The 20,282-nt window shown below is 35.0% G+C and overlaps 1 protein-coding gene across 1 annotated transcript in view; it reads right to left on the reverse strand.

Annotated features, from left to right (window-relative positions):
- The window catches only part of LOC115890149 (low-density lipoprotein receptor-related protein 2), a 159,243-nt gene that overhangs the window by 8,923 nt on the left and 130,038 nt on the right, over nt 1-20,282 (reverse strand). Inside the window, exons 31-42 of the mRNA XM_030910308.1 lie at nt 19,001-19,241; nt 18,733-18,930; nt 18,486-18,676; nt 16,671-16,882; nt 12,693-12,876; nt 12,410-12,635; nt 8,115-9,164; nt 7,907-8,056; nt 5,659-5,862; nt 3,741-4,351; nt 3,109-3,403; nt 968-1,197 (exon numbers count right to left, since the gene is read on the reverse strand). Of these exons, the coding sequence (XP_030766168.1) occupies nt 968-1,197; nt 3,109-3,403; nt 3,741-4,351; nt 5,659-5,862; nt 7,907-8,056; nt 8,115-9,164; nt 12,410-12,635; nt 12,693-12,876; nt 16,671-16,882; nt 18,486-18,676; nt 18,733-18,930; nt 19,001-19,241 (3,792 nt within the window). The remainder of the gene's footprint in view (nt 1-967; nt 1,198-3,108; nt 3,404-3,740; nt 4,352-5,658; nt 5,863-7,906; nt 8,057-8,114; nt 9,165-12,409; nt 12,636-12,692; nt 12,877-16,670; nt 16,883-18,485; nt 18,677-18,732; nt 18,931-19,000; nt 19,242-20,282) is intronic.

The following is a 20,282-nucleotide window of genomic DNA, read 5'->3' on the forward strand; positions in this document are numbered from 1 at the left end:
CCTATAGAATACCTAATTTGTGGCAGATGACGACTTAATCAAAGACTTAATGATAGTTTGTCATTTGCAGATGTAAATCCACTAAAGCACTGAACAGTAAGCACTTTAGCCCTTTAGTTTTAAAATACCTAGTAAACAAAAACAATTTCAAATTTAAAATGGTTTGGTAAAGTTGTTAAGTTTAAATGGCGGACGTGACGCGATCAGAATTCTTTCCGATCCGATAACTATAAATGAAGAGAATTAATACCACCTCACGTAAAGGAAATAACACCTGGCCTTATTAACGTCCATGCACGCTATTCGGTTTAGCGATATCTCTCTATATGTTTATTGTTATTTTACGCGAGTTTATTTTTGCGCACAGGAAATTTTACTCGTTTGCACATCGTCATAAAAAACAATTTTCGTACCACGAATTAGGGACAAGATTTTTATCTGTATACTTATAGAATACCTAATCTGTGATATTACTTAATCAAAGACTTAATGATAGTTTCTCATTGGCAGATGTTGAAAAATAAAGCACTGGAGATAAGCACTTTAGCCCTTTAGTTTTAAAATACCTAGTAAACAAAACAATTTCAAAGTTTTAAAATGGTTAAAATGGTATGTTCAAGTTAGGTTAAGTTTAAATGGCGGACGCGACGCGATCAGAATTCTTTCCGATCCGATAACTATAAATGAAGAGAGTTAATACCACCTCACGTAAAGGAAATAACACCTGGCCTTATTAACATCCATTAACGTCCACGCTCTTCGGTTTAGCGATATCTCTCTATTACGCTGTTTATTGTCATTTTACGCGAGTTTATTTTTGCGCACAGGAAATTTGACTCGTTTGCACATCGTCATAAAAAACAATTTTCGTACCACGAATTAGGGATAAGATTTTTATCTGTATACTTATAGGATACCTAATTTGTGGTTCTACCCTCCAAAGCCTAAAACTAACTGAATATAATACCTCCTCTAGTTAATTCGGTGCAAATGTTGTTATGATGACAACCTAGCTCGTCTGAGCTATCACCACAATCGTCAGCGAAATCGCAAACTTGTTTTTTGTCGATGCACTTGTTATTGGCACATTTGAACTCGTTGAACACGCTGCAAGGTTTCAATTTCTTTGTGCAAAGTGACATGTCATTCTCGTCACTACCGTCACCACAATTGTCCACGCCATCGCATAGCTGATGCCTGAAAAAATGCAAATATTACATTTAGAAAAAGTATAAAGTGAAAAAAAATAATCGATTTTTAATTATACAGGGTGAGTTTCCTACGATGTTCTCTATGGGTATCTCGGAAACTACTGGAGATAGAGAGTCGGTTAAATGTGGAAAGAATTGCAGTTTTGTGGGGTCATAAATATGGGCCTTTCAGATTTTTGAAAAAGTTCATTGCTTACTAGATATTTCGAAAAAAACAAATATCGGCTATTTTAAAAATTGTCCCTTATTCCATTATAAGCTATTTCAGACAAAAAGTTTTCAGATAAAAGTTGTAGATAATCACATCCTTAATGAAACTGTGTGCTCCGTTTTTTTCTAAAGCCTGTCATTTTTGACATATGACACAAACATATGTTTTTATAAATGGAAACCATAGTTGGCCATGACCTCATAAAAAGCGCCATTTTTTAAGCTTTTTAGTGATATAAGCTATAATATCTTTTCTTCGAAAAATTACTGAGTTATAGCCAATTCTTATCATTTTAAACAATTTCACTTAGGTAGCCATGGAAACAAGTTCAATCGCCATTGCTCTCAGAAATGTGAAGCTGTCACATCCAAACTTTGTAAATTAAAATAAACAAAAATTGTAAATATGAATTTTTAAAATGAAGAAAGCGTGTAGATACTCGCGCATCAATAGAGTGGTTCCAACATGACTTTCATTATGACACACCACCCCCCACCCCCCATAATGAAATAAACGTTAAAAATTATTTATATCATAATTATACAAACACAGGAATAGGGAGAGGTGGACTAATTGCATGGGCCTCCTCGATTACCTGACCTATCCATTTTAGAATTTTTTCTGCGGTATAGTTAACAATAAGGTTAACAAAAGAACTTATGAATTAAGAGAGGCACTCGAAGTGGCGGTACGAGAAAAGTTGAATTAAGTCGACCGGTCCTTCTGTGAGAATATATAATAACTTAAAGTGTATGTAGTGATATAAATTGTGATAAGTTTTAGATTGTGTAATGTAAGTTGTAAAGAACCGTTTAGTAATATATTCTGACTTTTTATAAGTTATACATCATAACAGAATAAGAATACCATGCAATCTAAGTGAAATTAGTCAAGAAAGATAAGAATTGGCTATAACTAAATTTAACTTTTCTAACATGTTTGAAAACCGTTCTCTAAAAAACGTAACATTCACCGATCAACGGATCCTCGAAATTGTATGGTCAAGAAAAGTTGAACCAATAATCCTACACGCTTTTCTTCATTTGAAAAATTCATATTTACAATTTGTATTTATTTTAATTTGCAAAGTTTGGATATGACAGCTTCACATTTATGAGAGCAAAGACGATTAAACTTGTTTCCATGGCTAACATGGTTTAAAAATGATAAGAATTGGCTATAACTCAGTAATTTTTCGAAGAGAACATATTATAGCTTATATCGCTGAAAAGCTTAAAAAATGGAGCTTTTTATGAAGCCATGGCCAACTATGGTTTCCATTTAAAAAAAACCTATGTTTGTCTCATATGTCAAAAATGACAGGCTTTAGAAAAAAGCGGAGAACACAGTCTCATTAAGAATGTGATTATCTACAACTTTTATATGAAAACTTTTTATCTAAAATACCTTATAATGGAATTAGGGACAATTTTTAAAATAGCCGAAATTTGTTTTTTTCAAAATATCTAATAAGCCATGAAGATTTTTCAAAAATCTGAAAGGCGCATATTTATGACCCCACAAAACTGCAATTCTTTCCCCATTTAACCGACTCTCTATCTCCAGTAGTTTCCGAGATACCCATAGAGAACATCGTAGGAAACTCACACTGTATACATTACAATGCTTTGCTAAACCTGAACACCGATGATGGACACAACTGGTCTCATGTGAAAGCTTTCTTACCTAGGAATACACTTGTGGTTGGCACACTGGAACCTTCTGAGACTGTCGCAGTTGAAGTTCGTGCATAGAGATGGCGCTTCGTCCGAGTTATCGCCGCAATCGTCCGTACCGTCGCACAGGTCGGCCTGATTGATACACAGGTGGTTCTGGCACTGGAATTTCGATTCCGGGCAGTACTTTCCTCCGGGATACTTCGGCGGACAGTTCATCTCGTCCGACATGTCCCTACAGTCTCTGTCACCGTCACAGCGGAAGTAGGCGTTGATACAGTGTCCGGAAGCACATTGGAACGTACCTGTAAAATAATTTTTAATTTCATAAAAAAGAAATAATTAAATCAACTACTAAGGGCCCCCACAAACGCTAAGTTTTGTTTGCGACAGGCACTATTATCTAGAAAAAATTGAGATACTTTGAAAAATACAGTTTAAGCATTTTTTAAGCTTGATTTTCATGCCAGAATATCATTTACTCAGAATATAATTTTCTAACATATAAAGAAAAAAAAATACAGAGGGTACCATTTAAAAATCAAAAGTTGTAGTAATCTCTGTAAGTCATTCATTAAACGATTGTTAGTTAGTCTGTCTTTTATATCTACATTTCTATGATTGTACAACTAACAGTCTTACCGTTTTTACATTGGTATCCGTTACAAGAAATCTCATCAGTGTTATCGCCACAATCATCTTCGTGATCGCAACGCCACCTAGAGGCGATACACTTTCCATTACCACACTGGAACTCCGATTCAGAACATTCCCTATAGACTCCTTTACACATATCCTCCAGCTCATCGCTACCATCACCACAATCGTCGGAAAAGTCACAAGTCCACTGCTTGGGAACGCATCGGTTGTTCTTGCATTTGAAGTCCGTTTCCGGGTTGCAGGAAGGACAATTCTCGGGCAATTCGTCACTGTTATCCCTGCAATCGTCTTTACCATCGCAGAACAGCCACTTTGGTATGCAACGGTAGTTGGAACGTCCCGGGCAACGTTGCCAGCCCGTTGTGCAATTTCTTTGACGACACATGTAGGCTGGTTCGTCGGAATCATCTCCGCAGTCGTTATCGAAGTCGCACATCCAGAGCTTGGGGATGCATTTTCCGTTTTTGCAGGAGAATTCTGTTTCTTCGTCGCATTTGCGGTTGTGACACATGATAGGGTCTTCGTCGGAGGCGTCCTTGCAGTCGGCATCCCCGTCGCACTTCCAGCTGTTCAAGATGCATCTTCCGTTGGACCTGTAACATTAGAGAAAACGTGATTATAGTCGCCCTTATAATAAATGCCTTATTTTATGCCCAAGAATCAAAAAATTAAATATAATACCTGGTGTTCCATACGAAAAAATATAACTTTGGTGTGGAACTTAGTTCTGATACACCCTGTATATTTATGCACATTGTCTCTCTACATATACCCATAAAATATTTTGTTCCTACATTTTTCCGTTTTCGAATAATCAACCGATGCGAATGAGGTGCGCCACCCTGTATACAGGGGTGTCAGAACTAAGATCCATACCAAAGTTATGTTTTTTCTTATGGAACACCCTGTATAATATTTAATTTTTGGATTCTTGGGCATCAAATAAGGCATATATTATAAGGGTTTAATATCTTTAAATGCTTTGGTTTTTGAGATATTTAAAGATATTTAAATATGCATGCTATAATAAAAAAGTTTGTCAACGCCCTGTACATTACTTTTCAGAGTTAATTCTTGTGCTGACTTTGAAGCCAGATAAATAAACTTTACTAAAAATGTTATTGCTTCCTTAAATGTATACAGGGGTATCAAAAATTGCTGGTCTATTTTAAACATATATTTTACATAAAAACTTCGTTATTTCAAATGTAACACCCTCTATTTTCTAAAATAAATCAAAGTAGATTTAAATGGTCTTTCAAACTATATTAGGGTTTCCTATACCTATCTGGCTCAGATTTTGAATAAAAAGCAATTTTTCAATAAAATGGCAATCAAGATGGCTGGTGTGGTCACCAAAATTACATAGTGTTAACGGTTATTACAAGAATCAAAAAATTAAATAAACTACCTGGTGTTCCATAAGAAAAAATATAACTTTGGTATGGATCTTAGTTCTGACACACCCTGTATATTTGAAAATAATTTTAAATGATGCACATTGTCTCTCTACATATTCCCATAAAATATTTTGTTTCTACATCTTTCCGTTTTCGTATAATCAACCGAGGCGAAAAAAGCCACCCTGTACTGTATAATATAGAGGGTGCCCCAAATACAAAAGTCATTAAATTCTACGTAAAAAGGTGCTTTGGAAATGTTTTCATAAAAATACAAAACTTTTCATAACAAAAAAGTTACAGCGATTTGTTAAAAATTCACATTTTTGAAAACACCCCGTAACTCCCAAACGGTAAAAGATATCGATGTGCGGTTTTCACCATCATGTTTTTGATAAGAATTGAGCTCCAGACACCGATTTAGTTTTCGTCTATCTCCTATAGAAAAGGATGTTTCTCTTTAAAAGCTAATACAGTCAAATTCGCCAACTTTAACTTACTTGCACTTCATCTCAAATTCTGGACACTCTTTGTCGCAATTTTCCTCATCGGAATTGTCCCCACAATCATCGGTACCATCACAAATGGTAGCTGATGGTGTGCAATTATTATTTTTACATTGGAACGTTCCGTTGCGGCATTGTCTGGGTGGGCAAGTCTCAGGTTCATCCGAACCATCTTTACAATCTTTTTCCCCATCACATCTGTAAAAAAAATGTTAAAACATTTTTTAAAAATATAAATATATTTTTAACATACTCGTATAGCTAATATTCTTGAAAAGCTACTAAAAACCTCAAATATCTGTCAAAGGAGGCAAAATACCGTTTTCTATTTCACAGTTTTAGCAGAAGAATGTTGTTATATGTATTATTATACGTTTGTACTACGTGTTACATCGCCTCACTGGACATACCAAAGAAATATGTAAATTTAAATTATAAAGAAGTCCTTGAAATGAAGCAAATTGTTTATTTTGAATGGTTTATACAAATTATTATGAGAGTTATGAAAATACGAAATTAAACGAAAATTTAACAAAATGACAAATATATTATGATTTTTTTCTACAACCATCTGTCAAAAATAATCTCAGTTACGTCACAGATTAGGTATCCTATAAGTATACAGATAAAAATCTTGTCCCTAATTCGTGGTACGAAAATTGTATTTTATGACGATGTGCAAACGAGTAAAATTTCCTGTGCGCAAAAATAAACTCGCGTAAAATAACAATAAACAGCGTAATAGAGAGATATCGCTAAACCGAATAGCGTGCATGGACGTTAATAAGGTGTCAGGTGTTATTTCCTTTACGTGAGGTGGTATTAACTCTCTTCATTTAGAGTTATCGGATCGGAAAGAATTCTGTTTGCCTCGCGTCCGCTATTTAAACTTAACCTAACTTTGAATTTAAAACTTTGAAATTGTTTTGTTTACTAGGTATTGTAAAACTAAAGGGCTAAAGTGCTTATTTCCAGTGATTTATTGTTCAACGTCTGCCAGTGGCTTTAGGGCAACAAGCAACAAATTCTCTTAGAAGGGCTAAGTCGTCATCTGCTGTAAACCTAAGCCTCTTTATAGGTTCTTTAATATTGGAAGAGGTGGAATCCATATTGTGGGCCATATTTATTTAATTAAAACTAATCCCAGCTACTTAAATATCAAATTACCTAATAAAACTAAAGTAATAATTCAAAACAATTCAAACATAACCTAAAATAAAAGATCTCGCCGGCCGGCCCCGGTTGTCAAATACCCGCACATGCCCATTTAAGCAATTTTTAAACCTTATTTAGAAATAGCGCTTGGTGTAATTGATCCGCAAATTACGTCGGGCGGTAACGTTATTAGCGGGTGTTGCGTTAAAAATTGACTCGCGCATATCGTAACCATGATAAGGTACGCGTAAATACTGCATGACGCTATTCGGTTTTCCGATATCTCTCTAATAACTGTGCCGGTCAGGCGCTGTGCACAATTTTACAGGCCATAAGTGGGCGTGCTACGTGCGCAAACTAGTAACCTAACTAGTGCCCGATTCCGAAAATTGGAACCACGAAAAACAGTAAAGAAAAAACAAAGTTTATAATCTGTATAATCTGTGGTTACATTCTCTATGAAATGTTACAAGTACACCGTAAGCATACGAGAATCTTTTGAAAATCAAATATATTTTGTAGGATAGTGTGCTTCAAAAGCACAGTGTGCTTCAAAAGCACACTGCGTCAAAAGAAAATTTATTTATCAAGCACTAAACAATTCTAGTTGCCATATTTATTTATTCATTTCCTGACATTGTCATTCATCTTGACACTTTAGTTTTATTTTACGAGTTTTTGGTTCAAATGAATTGTGTTTTGATACTTTAAGCTTAAAAAAAATTATTAGCAGACCTTGCAGTCGAACAATGTTCTTTTTAAAAGCCTTTTCTAGTGCGAAGGCGTAAAAGATAACTTAATAGCCGTTGCAAAAACCTTTCACAACCTTATTAGAATATTTTGAACGGGAAAGCGCTAGTAATGACCCTTTACGTCCCTTAAATGCTGTTAAAAATGAGAGTTTTGTTGAGTAAATAATAACTGTTTATATATTTATAATAAATTTATTTTTGTTTATTAAAATATTTCGATTAAAAGAAAATATGTAAAAGTAGGTAACGCTGTGTCGGTCAAGCTTATTCACGTGACTGAAAAGTTTATTTGATACGAATTATAGTTGTTTACGTATGTACAAATTTTAACTTACTTCCAGAACCAAGGGATACATTTTTCGTCCTTTCCTTTACACTGCCACTGTCCCTCCGTACAGTTCGCCACACAAGTCTTACTATCCGGAGCCAGATAGAATTGGTTGGGACATGCGCATACAAAACTTGTTTCACCTTCCTCCCCATATCTAAAAAGTATTCTTAAATCAATCCTCAAATCAAAATCAACAAGTTCAAAAATTTTACCCGTCGATATTCAAATAAGATGACGCAGGTGGTGGGGAAATCAAACACAAATGCGAACACCCTCCATTATTATCTCCACAAGGATTAGTATATGGAAGCTGCCTTAAAGGATGCACGATATGAATATCGTATGGTTTATGCGTGGTATTCCTCAAAACTCTCAGATCCTTTCCAGTAAACTTATTAGCCCTGGAAATGGACTTCAGGTTCCAATCAGTCCAGTAAACAAAATCGTCGAAAAGAGTTATGGCAAACACGTGAGGAACTGCATTTCCTGATATAACAATATGTCTGTGACGACCTTCCAAATCAGTGAAAGCGATATAATCTAAATGAGCGTCAGCAAAGTATAGTCTGTCAGTAAAGAAGTCAATTGTTAAAGCATTGGGCCAAGCAATGTCATCATCCCAGGTTAAAATCCTCGTAAAGTTCGATCCGTCCATTCCAAGCTTTCCGATGTAAGCCTGCAGATGCCAGGAAGTGAAATACAGATATCCTGTTCCCGGATGCACTACCAAAGCTCTGGGATCTGCTATACTAGTCTTCAAGGTTTTTCTATTAGTACCATCCAGCTCTGCCACCTCTAAGTTCTTGGAATGCCTGTCCAGCCAGTAAAGCTTCTTTGCAATCCAGTCTATAGAGATTCCTTCCAGACCATGCGAATCGTGACGTATCACTGGTTCTCTCTCGTTTCCGTTTAAGGGAGTTCTGAATATCGTTTTAGCTGTCACGTCGCAGAAATACATTTTCGAGTTCGGTCCATCCAGGAAGAAATCCAAGGCCACGACGTTCATGAGGTCTTGGTGGACTAGGTTGTAAACTGAAGCGTCGATGGACATGTTTCTGATGTAGTACTTGTTGGTGAAGATGAGCCAGGGTTGGGTTTTGTCCTTTCTCTTGCAGGTGTGCTCGTCTGCTTCGCGCTCGTAGAATTGATCGTTGCACTTGCAGTAGAAACTGCCTGGGGTGTTGCTGCAATATTGCGAGCAAACTCCTGGGGTTTCTATGCATTCGTCGATGTCAGCACAGGCTTTACCATCTTGGAGTAACCTAATAAGACAGAAATTGTACAAATTAAAGATTTCCAGAATCAACCAAAAAAGATCTTAAGGTGCGTACTCACTAGAGCATTATGCTCCGAACGAACCAAACGAGCCGAGCGCGCAGAGCCGAATTCGGCAAGTGAATACGTGTTCGCGAGCAAAATTTCATCGAACCGAGCGCGCCAAACATTTTCGCCGGCTTGTCAGTACATGCATTTTGCTCAAAGGGGATGCGTTGTTCAGTGGGTATGGAGGTTCGTTGCGTTCATGGTGTTCGTCCTATTCGGAGCATTCGCGGCGAAAAATTTTCATTGTTTTGATTTTTCTTTGCTCAAACGAAATGGAGTGGAATAGAGAAAAGTGCCTTCAGTTAATAGACATTTATGAACAATATCCAGTACTTTGGAATCCAAAGGATGGATTATACTATAATAAAGTTAAGTAGTTTGATGCGTGGAGGCAGATAGATGAGATCATGGGATGTGCTTCTGGAGAAGCAAAGAAAAAAAATTGAAAGTCTTCTGGCAACTTTCAGAAGGAAGAAGGCGAAAGGAAAAAAATCTATTGGAACGGGAAAAGGTACATTTACACAAATTATAACGAATATAACAATAAAGCTTGTTTTTTTAATGGAAAGATTTGACAAATGTCACATGATTTCTTAATAAAAAAACAGGCTTTACAGCTTGTTTTTTATTTACATGGAAATAAAAATTAAATACAACTGAACGTGGAAACACAGGGAACGCAACAAGCACTCTGAACATCGCGATCTTTTCTTTACTGAGTTCGTTCGTGCGCGCTCGGCTCGCTTGGTTCGTTCGGACCAAAATGCTCTAGTGAGTACGCACCTTTAGAATTTATATTAAATGAATGTTTGAAGAGTTTGTACGCAAAGTATACGAGGAAGGTAATCAAATAATATAAATAGGGGGGCTTATTTTAAGACTTAAGTTCATAGAGTGCACCAAAAATTTTTTTTCACTCTAGATACCGTGAAAATATCGTTCAGGATGATGGATAAAAATCTGCTAAAATTTGAGCTCTTAAGAGTCCATTTAGCCGATATAAGATTATGTAAAAAAAAGAAAATAATAACCTAATTGCTGATAATGATGAAATTATTAAAACCATAAAACTCAAATTAAAGAAGTGATAGTTAGTAAATAATAAAATCAAAAAGAAAGAATTAAATATCTAAGAGATGATATAGAAAATATAGATCATGCAAATGATACTCTTGATGGTACACAATTAATTGATGTGTCTTTAGAACAAAGACGAGATATACTTTGTTTTTTTCCTCAGGTAAGATTTCGACAGACGATGACAGAAGAAAAGCAGATGACGTCCCATACCAATCTATTTATTTTACTAAAAAAAGTTTCTAACATTTTTTAAGTTAACTATGGATGGGTTTAAATATAAATCCGTCATACGTCGTCTCTTGTTGTTTTTAACCAATTTTATTGGTTTATTTCAAAAATGACAGATCTTATTTCAATTTTATTGGTTTGACGGAACGATGAACGACAAACGGACGCCGGTGCGTATGAACTCGCCTTTAGATTTTTGACGCTCGTCAAAGTCTTGCGAAATTATAGGTTATACGTTATATTAGTCGGAGATAAATATAATTTTAGCTACCTACAAAAAAATGTTGATTTCTCATTAATAAAAATGTACAATTTCCTTCCCGAATGTGTTCGAGGTTTGGCAAGAAACAAGTTAAAAGCCACATTAAAAATCTTTCTAGCAAAGAAAGCCTTTTATTCATTAGAAGAATTTTACAGATCCGATAAAGCTGTGTTTATAAGTCTGATATCTAATGTGTAATATTTGTTGTTTGTATATATTAATTCTATCGTTTTTTATTTCTTCTATGTATTTGCTTATTTTACTTAGTTAAGATCTTAGTTTAATTGTAGTATTATCTTAACTGTAATTATATTATTTTGGTGTAAAATGTTCTTATTTGACAATGTTTCCATGCCTGTTTGGGCTATTTTATGTGTTTTTATTGTAAACATTGGAAATAAATAAAGAAATATCTATCTATCTATCTATCTATAAATTTGTGTCAACTTTTGTCAAATACCCTGCGTTTTGGAAGATGATACATTTTGATTCGTGTTATTACGTGTGTTTTGTCTCTTTTGAAGTCAAGTGGAGGAAAAATTGAGTGAAAATTGACTGTAGACCCAGAGCACAGTTTATGGTTAATACTCGCTGCCCAGGCAGAAAGTCTTATACACCAATAAAGTTACCATCAATAAAGTTCGTATACCATCTTGTCGTAGATAAGTGCATCTTGAATATGGTAGAAAAACCATAATAAACACATACTAAAAACTGGAGTAGCTGTAAAATATCGACATCACACGAAAGGTAAATAATGGATTGCAGAAAAATAATGTCAAAAGTTATGGTTTAAAAAAATTAAGATTATAATTAATTAATCAACATTTAAGGTATAAAATTTGGTAAGTGTTATTATTAATAAAATAGTTTGTTTTATTTATGTTGTTTTATTTATTCCTGCGGTTATTACAAATTTGTATTTGTACATAAGTTATATTGATAAATATAATAATAAATGCGGGAAGTTTCATAAAGCTTGAAAATAAGAATTAGTTCTTTTTTATATTTTCTTAGTATGTGGTGTCTTGTTCTTGTTTGTTTTATATTAACACATACCGTTTTTGATTAAATAAAATAACTCGATTACATTTTTTCAGTTTTATACAGTTTTTTTCACAATGTTTTGAAGTAGTCACTTGTCAGTCAAATTTTAAATATATTAATTTCCTGCGCGTTCCAGTTGTACCAACTTATTTCTTTGTAAAATAAAATAAACTACTTTGAAATTAAAATGACAGACACATCTATCACTGTCAAGGATCTTCTCGTTGGACAGACTATATTTAAAGTTCAAAATGTTCACAAACTATATCAACTACAATTGGAAGAACTAACAAAAAAAAAATTAAGTGAATAATTCTGCAAATAAAACAACAAATTTTTCAACCACAGAGAAAGAATATCTAATAATAGTAAATGGCAATTTTGATAGAAAATAATAAAATGCACAAAATAAAGAATTCATAAAATAGGAAGAGATGTATAAAAGCTTTGTCGACAGCTACTTTGAGCAAAAAATACCTGGTGATCTTAAAGCCATCAAAGTATGACAACCATTAAGTAACAAATAGTAAGAGGAACGTAAAAGTAATAATGTTATAGTGAATTTACTTGTATCCCTGGTTGCATTCGCAGTAGAATCCAGTGAGTGTGTCCACGCATTTGTGTCCACACTGATGCAGTTCTACCTTAGCGCACTCGTCAACATTACAGTGCAAAGGCTCATCGGATTCGTCAGTGCAGTCTGCTACCTTGTTACAAACCAAATGACCATCAATACACTGACCGTTGTTACAGCGGAACTGGCTAGGGTTTGGACACGTTGTGTTACCTTTTTCTTAAAAAAAAATAAAATTCATCAACTTATTTCACAGAAAAAGTTTTTGTAACGTACTGCAGTTGACTTCGTCAGAGTGATCTCCACAGTCATCTTCGCCATCGCATCGGTACTGATTTCTGATGCACTTGAAGTTCTGGCAAGTGAACTCGTTAGTGCCGCAGGTTTTGTATTGGGAATTACAGTCTTTGCCTTCATCGGTACCGTCTCCACAGTCGTTGTCATGATCACATAACCAACCCTAACCAAATAATTAAAATTATGTCCAAACAAAAATTAGTCAATAACTTAATAAAGCGCAAAAAATACTCAAAGTAGGTATCAGTCTCAATTTACATATATTTCATATCAATTGAACTTTTAATTACGTAATCGAAGGCGCGATTTCTAAATTCATTGTTGCCAACCAAGTACAGGGTGGGCCAAATTGAATGCTTTTAAAGGGAAACACCCTTTTTACATTTCCAAGGCAAAATAACCAGGTCCCTGCAGTAGCAAAATCACCAGGCCCTGCAGTGACAAAATCACCAGGTCCCTGCAATGCCAAGGTTACTAGGTCCCTGCAGTGGCAAAATCACCAGGTCCTAGAAGTGGCAAAACAACCAGGTCCCAGCCGTGGCAAAATCACCAGGTCCCTGAAAAGTCAAAATCATCGGGACCCTGCAGTGGCAAAATAACCAGGTCCCCGCAGTAGCTAAATCACCAGGTCCCCGCAGTGGCAAAATCACCAGGTCCCTGCAGTGGCAAAATCACCAGCTTCATTGCAAATATTATTTTCGTTTTAATTGATGCTCACAGCTAGAATTTTTTTGCATTATAGTCGGCGCCGTTCAAAGCCTACTTATTTAAAGTAGGCGAATTTTTATAAACTCTATATCTCGAAGAGGAATCGAGCAAAATATCAAGTCTGCTATATTTTTGGAAAGGTAATTTTAAATTATTTTCAATAAATTAAAAATATACAGGGTGCCCCATATAAAAACTGAAATTTTCTATTAATAATTCTTAAATTATTAATTTAAAAAAAATGTACTGAAACCATTAAATTCTACGTAAAAAGGTGCTTTGGAAATGTTTTCATAAAAATACAAAATTTTCCGTAGCAAAAAAGTTACAGCGATTTGTTAAAAATACACATTTTTGAAAAACACCCCGTAACTCCGAAACGGTAATAGATATCGATATGCGGTTTTCACCATTATGTTTTTGACAAAAATTGAGCTGCAGACACCGATATTAGTTTTCGTCTATCTCCTACAGAAATGGGTGTTTCCCTTTAAAAGCGTCCAATTTGGCCCACCCTGTACATATTCGGCGCCGTGCTGACATGGTGCTGACTAACTGGAATTTAAATTTCGTGCTGGGGATTCAGATGGTAACTCTGCTGTAAAATATGTCAAGTTGCCGCATTTATTTATTTATTTCCTGTCATTGTCATTCGGTTTGACACTTTAGTTTTGTATTAGGAGTTTTTGGTTTAAATTAAATAGTATGGTGATACTTTAAGCATAAAAATGTTTACTAGCAGACCTTGCAGTCCAACATTATTCTTTTTAGAACCTCTTTTAGTGCGAAGTGTACAAGATATATAGCTTAATAGCCGTAAAAAACTCATCGCAACTTTATTAGAATATTTTGAACGGGAAAGCGGTAGTAATGGCCCTTTAAGTCCCTTAAGTGGTGTTAAGAAGGTGAGTTCTGTTGATGTAAATAATAACTGTTTATATATTTTCGTTTTCTAAAATATTTTGATTAAAAGAAAATATATAAAAGGGGCCAATGCTGGTGCCGGTTAAGCTTAATCACGTGACTAAAAGTTTATTTGGTATGAACTGTATTCAACCAACACGTAGTTTACAACATTGCATTTTTTACATTGTTTATAAAAATAAGTATAGAATATGTTATATTTTTAGGAACCTCGCGACAAGGCAAATAATATAAAGAATAAAATACACGGAATATATACACGGAGGATACACAAAAAAAATTGAGTCATATTTCTGAAATGACAACTCCTAGCGAAATACTAGTTACGCCACTGCCCATACAGCACGTCCAAATGAAATTACGTTTCTACAAGGGAGACACATGAGCAACAAAACATGTTAAAGTGAACCTAAGTGTTCATCTAGTTCTAACATATACATATGAGATACACGCAGGTTTATATTGATAGAATTGTGTGATACAGTATTTACTAGTTGTATACCGTATGCACTCAAGATTCTAAAGAGTTTTTTGTAACGTAACAAATAATTATTAAAATGATGAAATCTGACGTCGGTATATGAGACATACAATGTATAAGTCAAATGTATATGTGATACTTCGTATCGTAGTTGTGCCTATAGTACACGCCTTGTAAAAATGTGACGTATACACATAATATAAATATCTATATAGACACTTTGTAATGGTGTACTGTTGTGTCTACATTCTAGCATGAGAATGATGAAGGTGTGCGCACGCGCGGATAGCCTCAGCGTAGACACACCGACCAAGTGTATCTTATGTGCCCTCTCTCCTTTCTCCTTTCTAGGAGTGGTATGTGTTAGCAGCCATTATTGTTTTATCATTCGGAAGCTCTATATAAATGTTCTGTTTGTGTGTAGTTTAAAAGAGATTTTAAGGTAAGCACAATTTTTAAATTACCTTGTTACACTTTCCTAAGAGTATTATTAATATTATAGCAGCGACTCTTCCCTTACTCGATATTTACCAAATTTTGACTCCAATGAATGAAAGCTTCAAATATTCTCGTATAATGATAAAGAGGTTAGCTCTGCAATATAAATTTGGAAATAATAAAAATCTAAATGGACCAGAGAAAGAAAGATTTAAACACCTCAAAGAATACACTGATATTCGGTAAGTTATTAATGGATCAATATACAGATATGTTTAATATTCAATAATCAGTTTCATATAAAATTTAAGGGGTGAGATTGTTAATCTGGAAATAAAATACAACAAAGTCCAACAGAGTGCTCGATGAATAACTATGCTAACAAATCAACTGCTTGGAGGGAAAAGAGAAGAAAAAAATGACTAAACGAGGTCCACCAAATCGTGGCGATATACCAGTGTTTACCATTTTAGTATGTTGTTATACTATAGGTACTTATATTTTTAATACATTTTGATACAAATTCTGTTCTTTTACAGTGTTTTCTTACTTCTGGTTTCTGCAGTGTTAATAATTATTATTATTGTGTTATTTGCGCTATTGCGTTCCATGATATAAAAATATAAGAATTTTATTTTTTAACCACTTAATCCATTTTATGGAAGAAAAATGGTACATTTAATACAAAACAAAAATGGAACAATTTTAAGGCTACTTCTCTTGAACTTACGATCGATATACTTTTGGAAACTACAAAGTTTTGCCTTCCTAATTTTCGTTCTAAAAGATATAATTGGTATCATTGGATAAATATTTCTTAAAAGAACGAAAAGTTAGGCATCAAAACTTGTATTATTTCCTAAATTCGTTCATAAGAAGTAGTTTTATCTAGCACAAGATGTATATACGAAGCAAAATACATACGTATACACGCGGTAGTCACAACTGCAATGTGTAAACATAGTTTAAACGTAATACACAAGCACTGTGTATCCTACGGCACACTGTGTATCCCTTACTTTGTGTATACGTAAATGCTATACTGTGGCTACATTGTGAGGCGGACGTTTAACCCTTGTGCATACGTGTTGAACTACAATGTGTAAACGTAGCATATTTACATCGGGGGAATTGTGTCACCCTGTGTCTACATCTAATAATGTAAACACATCGTAAATGTGATTTGATGTGATGTATGAGTGGTTATAAGATAAACCAAACCAAAATATGAAGGGTGTCGAAAAACGAAACATTTTCAATTTCGCCCTGTATTTCAGAAACTAAGAGGCAACTTGCAGGAACTAAAAGTAAAAGTAGCACAGCAATGTGAAAACCGCATCTTCGTACCTCAACTCATAAACAAGAAACCCTGTAAAACACTGGAAAATGGGCAACCCTGTACGTACCTTATTAATACAGCGTCCATTGCCACAAGTAAATTGATCGTCTGCGCAGGCTTGGGGTGCTGGACAATGATGGATTGTGGTATTTTCGTCGGCCCCATCGATACAATCGGGGTCACCATCGCACAGCCATTTTTTAGGAATGCACTGAGCCCTTCCCCATGCCTTGTTCGCTTCACAAGTGAATTCAGTTTCTTCGTCACATTTTCTATCATCTACAAGTAAAATAATAGTCATTATTTGCCTAGGATAGGATATAGGTGAGAATAGTTATATATGAAATTTGTTGGGAAACAGTCTTAAGCTTGATTTTCAAGCGTAAATCTTTTACTCCAGCCCGTCAACGGAGAGAGATCATACGATCATAGATAAATGAAACAAGTTTAGATTGGAAAGTGCCCATAAAGACAATGTAAACACTATTTGGCGCATTCTTGCAACGGTCGCGACCCAAAAGTTTTGAAAATTTCGGAGCGGTTCGGCTTTTTCCGGAATTATATCGCCAAATATTGTTTATTCAAATTTATTATTATTTTCGTTTAATTTTATAAATAAAATACAGTGTGTTGCATACAAGAAACTTTATTTTATATAATGACGCATGTATGAAATACCTATGAAACATTGGAAACCGACGTTATACCATGATCCACGATGGTTTTTGCATGGTTTTTGCAGTTCACAGTTCACAGCACAGCTTTTTAAGTTATTAATGCCACTTTCTCACAATTATCACTGATAGGAGTAAATAAAACTTGAATTAAACTCACAAGATAGCAATAATTACTATGAAAATGGACGCTATAAACACTTTTCGGAATTTCTTTAATGAGAGCGGTTTAGATTTTGAAAGATTATTATGATTTTTGAAGATTCTGACTTTGACAAGAGAAAATTATTTCTGTTTTTGTTTGCCGTTGTTCTTAGCGACCGTTATAGCAGCGCCAGATCGCATATAACGGTCGCGACCCAAAACAATTTCGCGATCCAAAATTTTTACGGGCTTTCCAATCTAAACTTGTTGCATTTATCTATGCATACGATAACGGAAGTTTTGACACCTTTTTGACAAATTTAATCTAACCTTAATAAAAACATAATAGTACAAGAGCTAGCTACGTCGGAAACGAGAATTTTAAGAAAGCTGGTTCTTTAATATATATATATTTTGCTATGCTCTCCTGGCCAAAGTGCGGGCCGTCTGGCTGCCGGTAGACTACTGTGGTTCACGACTGCGCATTACATATGTACAGGGTATCCCATTTTCGTATGTTTTATGGAATTTCTCGTTTATGAGTAGAGATACAATGATGTGATTTTCACATTATTTTGCTACTTTTTTATGAAACTAAATATACTATACATGTAGGTTCCGTAGTTCCTGAAATACAGGGCGAATTTGTGATGCGCAGTAGTGAACAAATGTTGAATACAGATATGATGCGCAGTAGTGAACGCAACGTCTACCGGCAGCCAGACGGTCCGCACTCTGTTTAGGAGAGTTAAAAAACATAATTTCTTGATAATATGGCAACATAGGTAGTAGATTAAATTTACAAGAAAGAAAATCCAGAAAAGATCCAGTGACAAAATTTTAGCAAAAAAACATTTTTTTTAGGGAATTTTCAAAATAAAATAACTCGGTTATTTTGGATTTATTTGAAAAACGGCAAAGAGAAAATATGTTTCTTTTGTCGAGATCTACCAGTCCAGAAAAAAATATTTGCGCTTATTGAAGACACACCCTGTATAAAAAAAAGTTTAAAAATTAAGAAAAAAGTTACAGAAGAAATGTTAAAATTAGAAAAAATAACTTACTGCACTCGTGTCTACTGTCCTCGTCACTATTATCCAAGCAATCGTTGTCTCCATCACATATATAAATCCTAGGAATACAGTTTCCATTATCACAGGTAAACAAATCACCGAAGCAAGTCCTTCCATCACTTTTACAGTACTCTGGAGGTTCGTCAGCTCCATCACCGCAATCATCATCACCATCACAGTACCTGCGAGTTATATTTAATTCAAAACCAAAATTTCTAAATAAAAAATAACAATTTACCAAGTTGCCGGTATACATCTATGGTTGGAGCATCTAAAACTGTTTTGTGGGCAAGTTCTCTGAGCACAGTGAAGCGGATTCTCGTCAGAATTATCACCGCAATCGTTATCACCGTCACAGAGCCAATACGGTTCCACGCAGATGTTGGTGTTCTCGCATTTTAGGTGTTTTGGAGGGCAGGTAGTGTTTTGGGGGCACCTAGAAGTGATTTTGAATTACAATAAGTGTTTTATCTCGAACATAAAGTAAACGAAACTATTATATCTACCTTTCATGAGTTTCGTCCGAAGTTACATTATCCTTGCAATCGTTCACTCCGTTGCACACCTGAGCCATGGGAATGCATCTGAAGTTAGCGCAAGTGAACTCTCCTGGTGCACAGGGTGGATATTCACACTCTTGTTCATCCGAACCGTCTTTACAGTCGTTTTCGTGGTCACATTTCCATGATTTGAAGATGCAGCGACCGTTGGCGCATCTGAATTCGTTGGGTGAACACGAATGAAAAGCTGGAAACAATTATTTTTAATGTTAATACAGATGAAGGGTCCAGGGGAATAACACGATCAGCGCCACTTTCTTAATTTTAGGGTTTTACAGTATTAAACTTAATTTTCATACATCCGTTGTAGTCCGACGATACGATGATGAGATATTAATTTTATTGGTTGAATTTAAAAACTTCGATTGGTTAGAAAATTACGCAGTTTTTAAATTTATTGCATTTTGATGCCTCCGTTCATCGGATATACGATTTGCTTGTGATTGCTCTCATTTTATATTTTCATTTCTACAACGATTTCGCTGTTTTACTTATAGCCTAAGAGCTAGCAACGTTTTCGAAAGAGAATTTTAAGAAAGCCGGTTCTTTAATATATCTTTTCTTCTCTCCTGAATAGAGTGCGGATCGTCTGGTTGCCGGTAGACGTTGCGTTCACTACTGCGCATCATATCTGAATACAATATCTGTTCATGTGACTGCGCATCATAAATTCGCCTTGTATTTTAGAAACTAAGGAAGGAGGCTAGGACCAACCTATGTGTAGCATATTTAGTTTCATAAAAACGTAGCAAAGTAATGTGAAAATCATATCATTGTATCTCTACTCATAAACGAGAAATCCCATAAAACACACGAAAATGGGATACCCTGTACAGATGTGATGCGCAATAGTAAACTGCAGTAGTCTACTGGCTCGCATTTTGGTCAGGAGAGCATACCAGAAGATATACTAAAGAACCAGCTTTCTTAAAATTCTAGTTTTCCCGACGGTGTTAGCTCTTGTACTATTATATTTTTACTAGCGTGTACCAGCGACTTCGTTCGCGTCGAATTAGTCATTTGTAATGGTGATGATAAAGCAAAGCAAGAATTTCCATTAACATACAAACTGGATAAAATTTTCTCACATTTATGTCAGCATGAGAAAAAACAATATGGCGATATTATTATATAACTTGGTAATATTTGAGGGGTAGTTTCATCTCGTTGGAATTTGACTTTCGAAAAATCCGTTTGCCAAAAATAAGCTTTTTACGTCAAGCAGTTT

Source organism: Sitophilus oryzae, unplaced genomic scaffold, assembly GCF_002938485.1.
Source record: "Sitophilus oryzae breed Bouriz unplaced genomic scaffold, Soryzae_2.0 scaffold_85_pilon_pilon, whole genome shotgun sequence".
NCBI classification, from domain to species: domain Eukaryota; kingdom Metazoa; phylum Arthropoda; class Insecta; order Coleoptera; family Curculionidae; genus Sitophilus; species Sitophilus oryzae.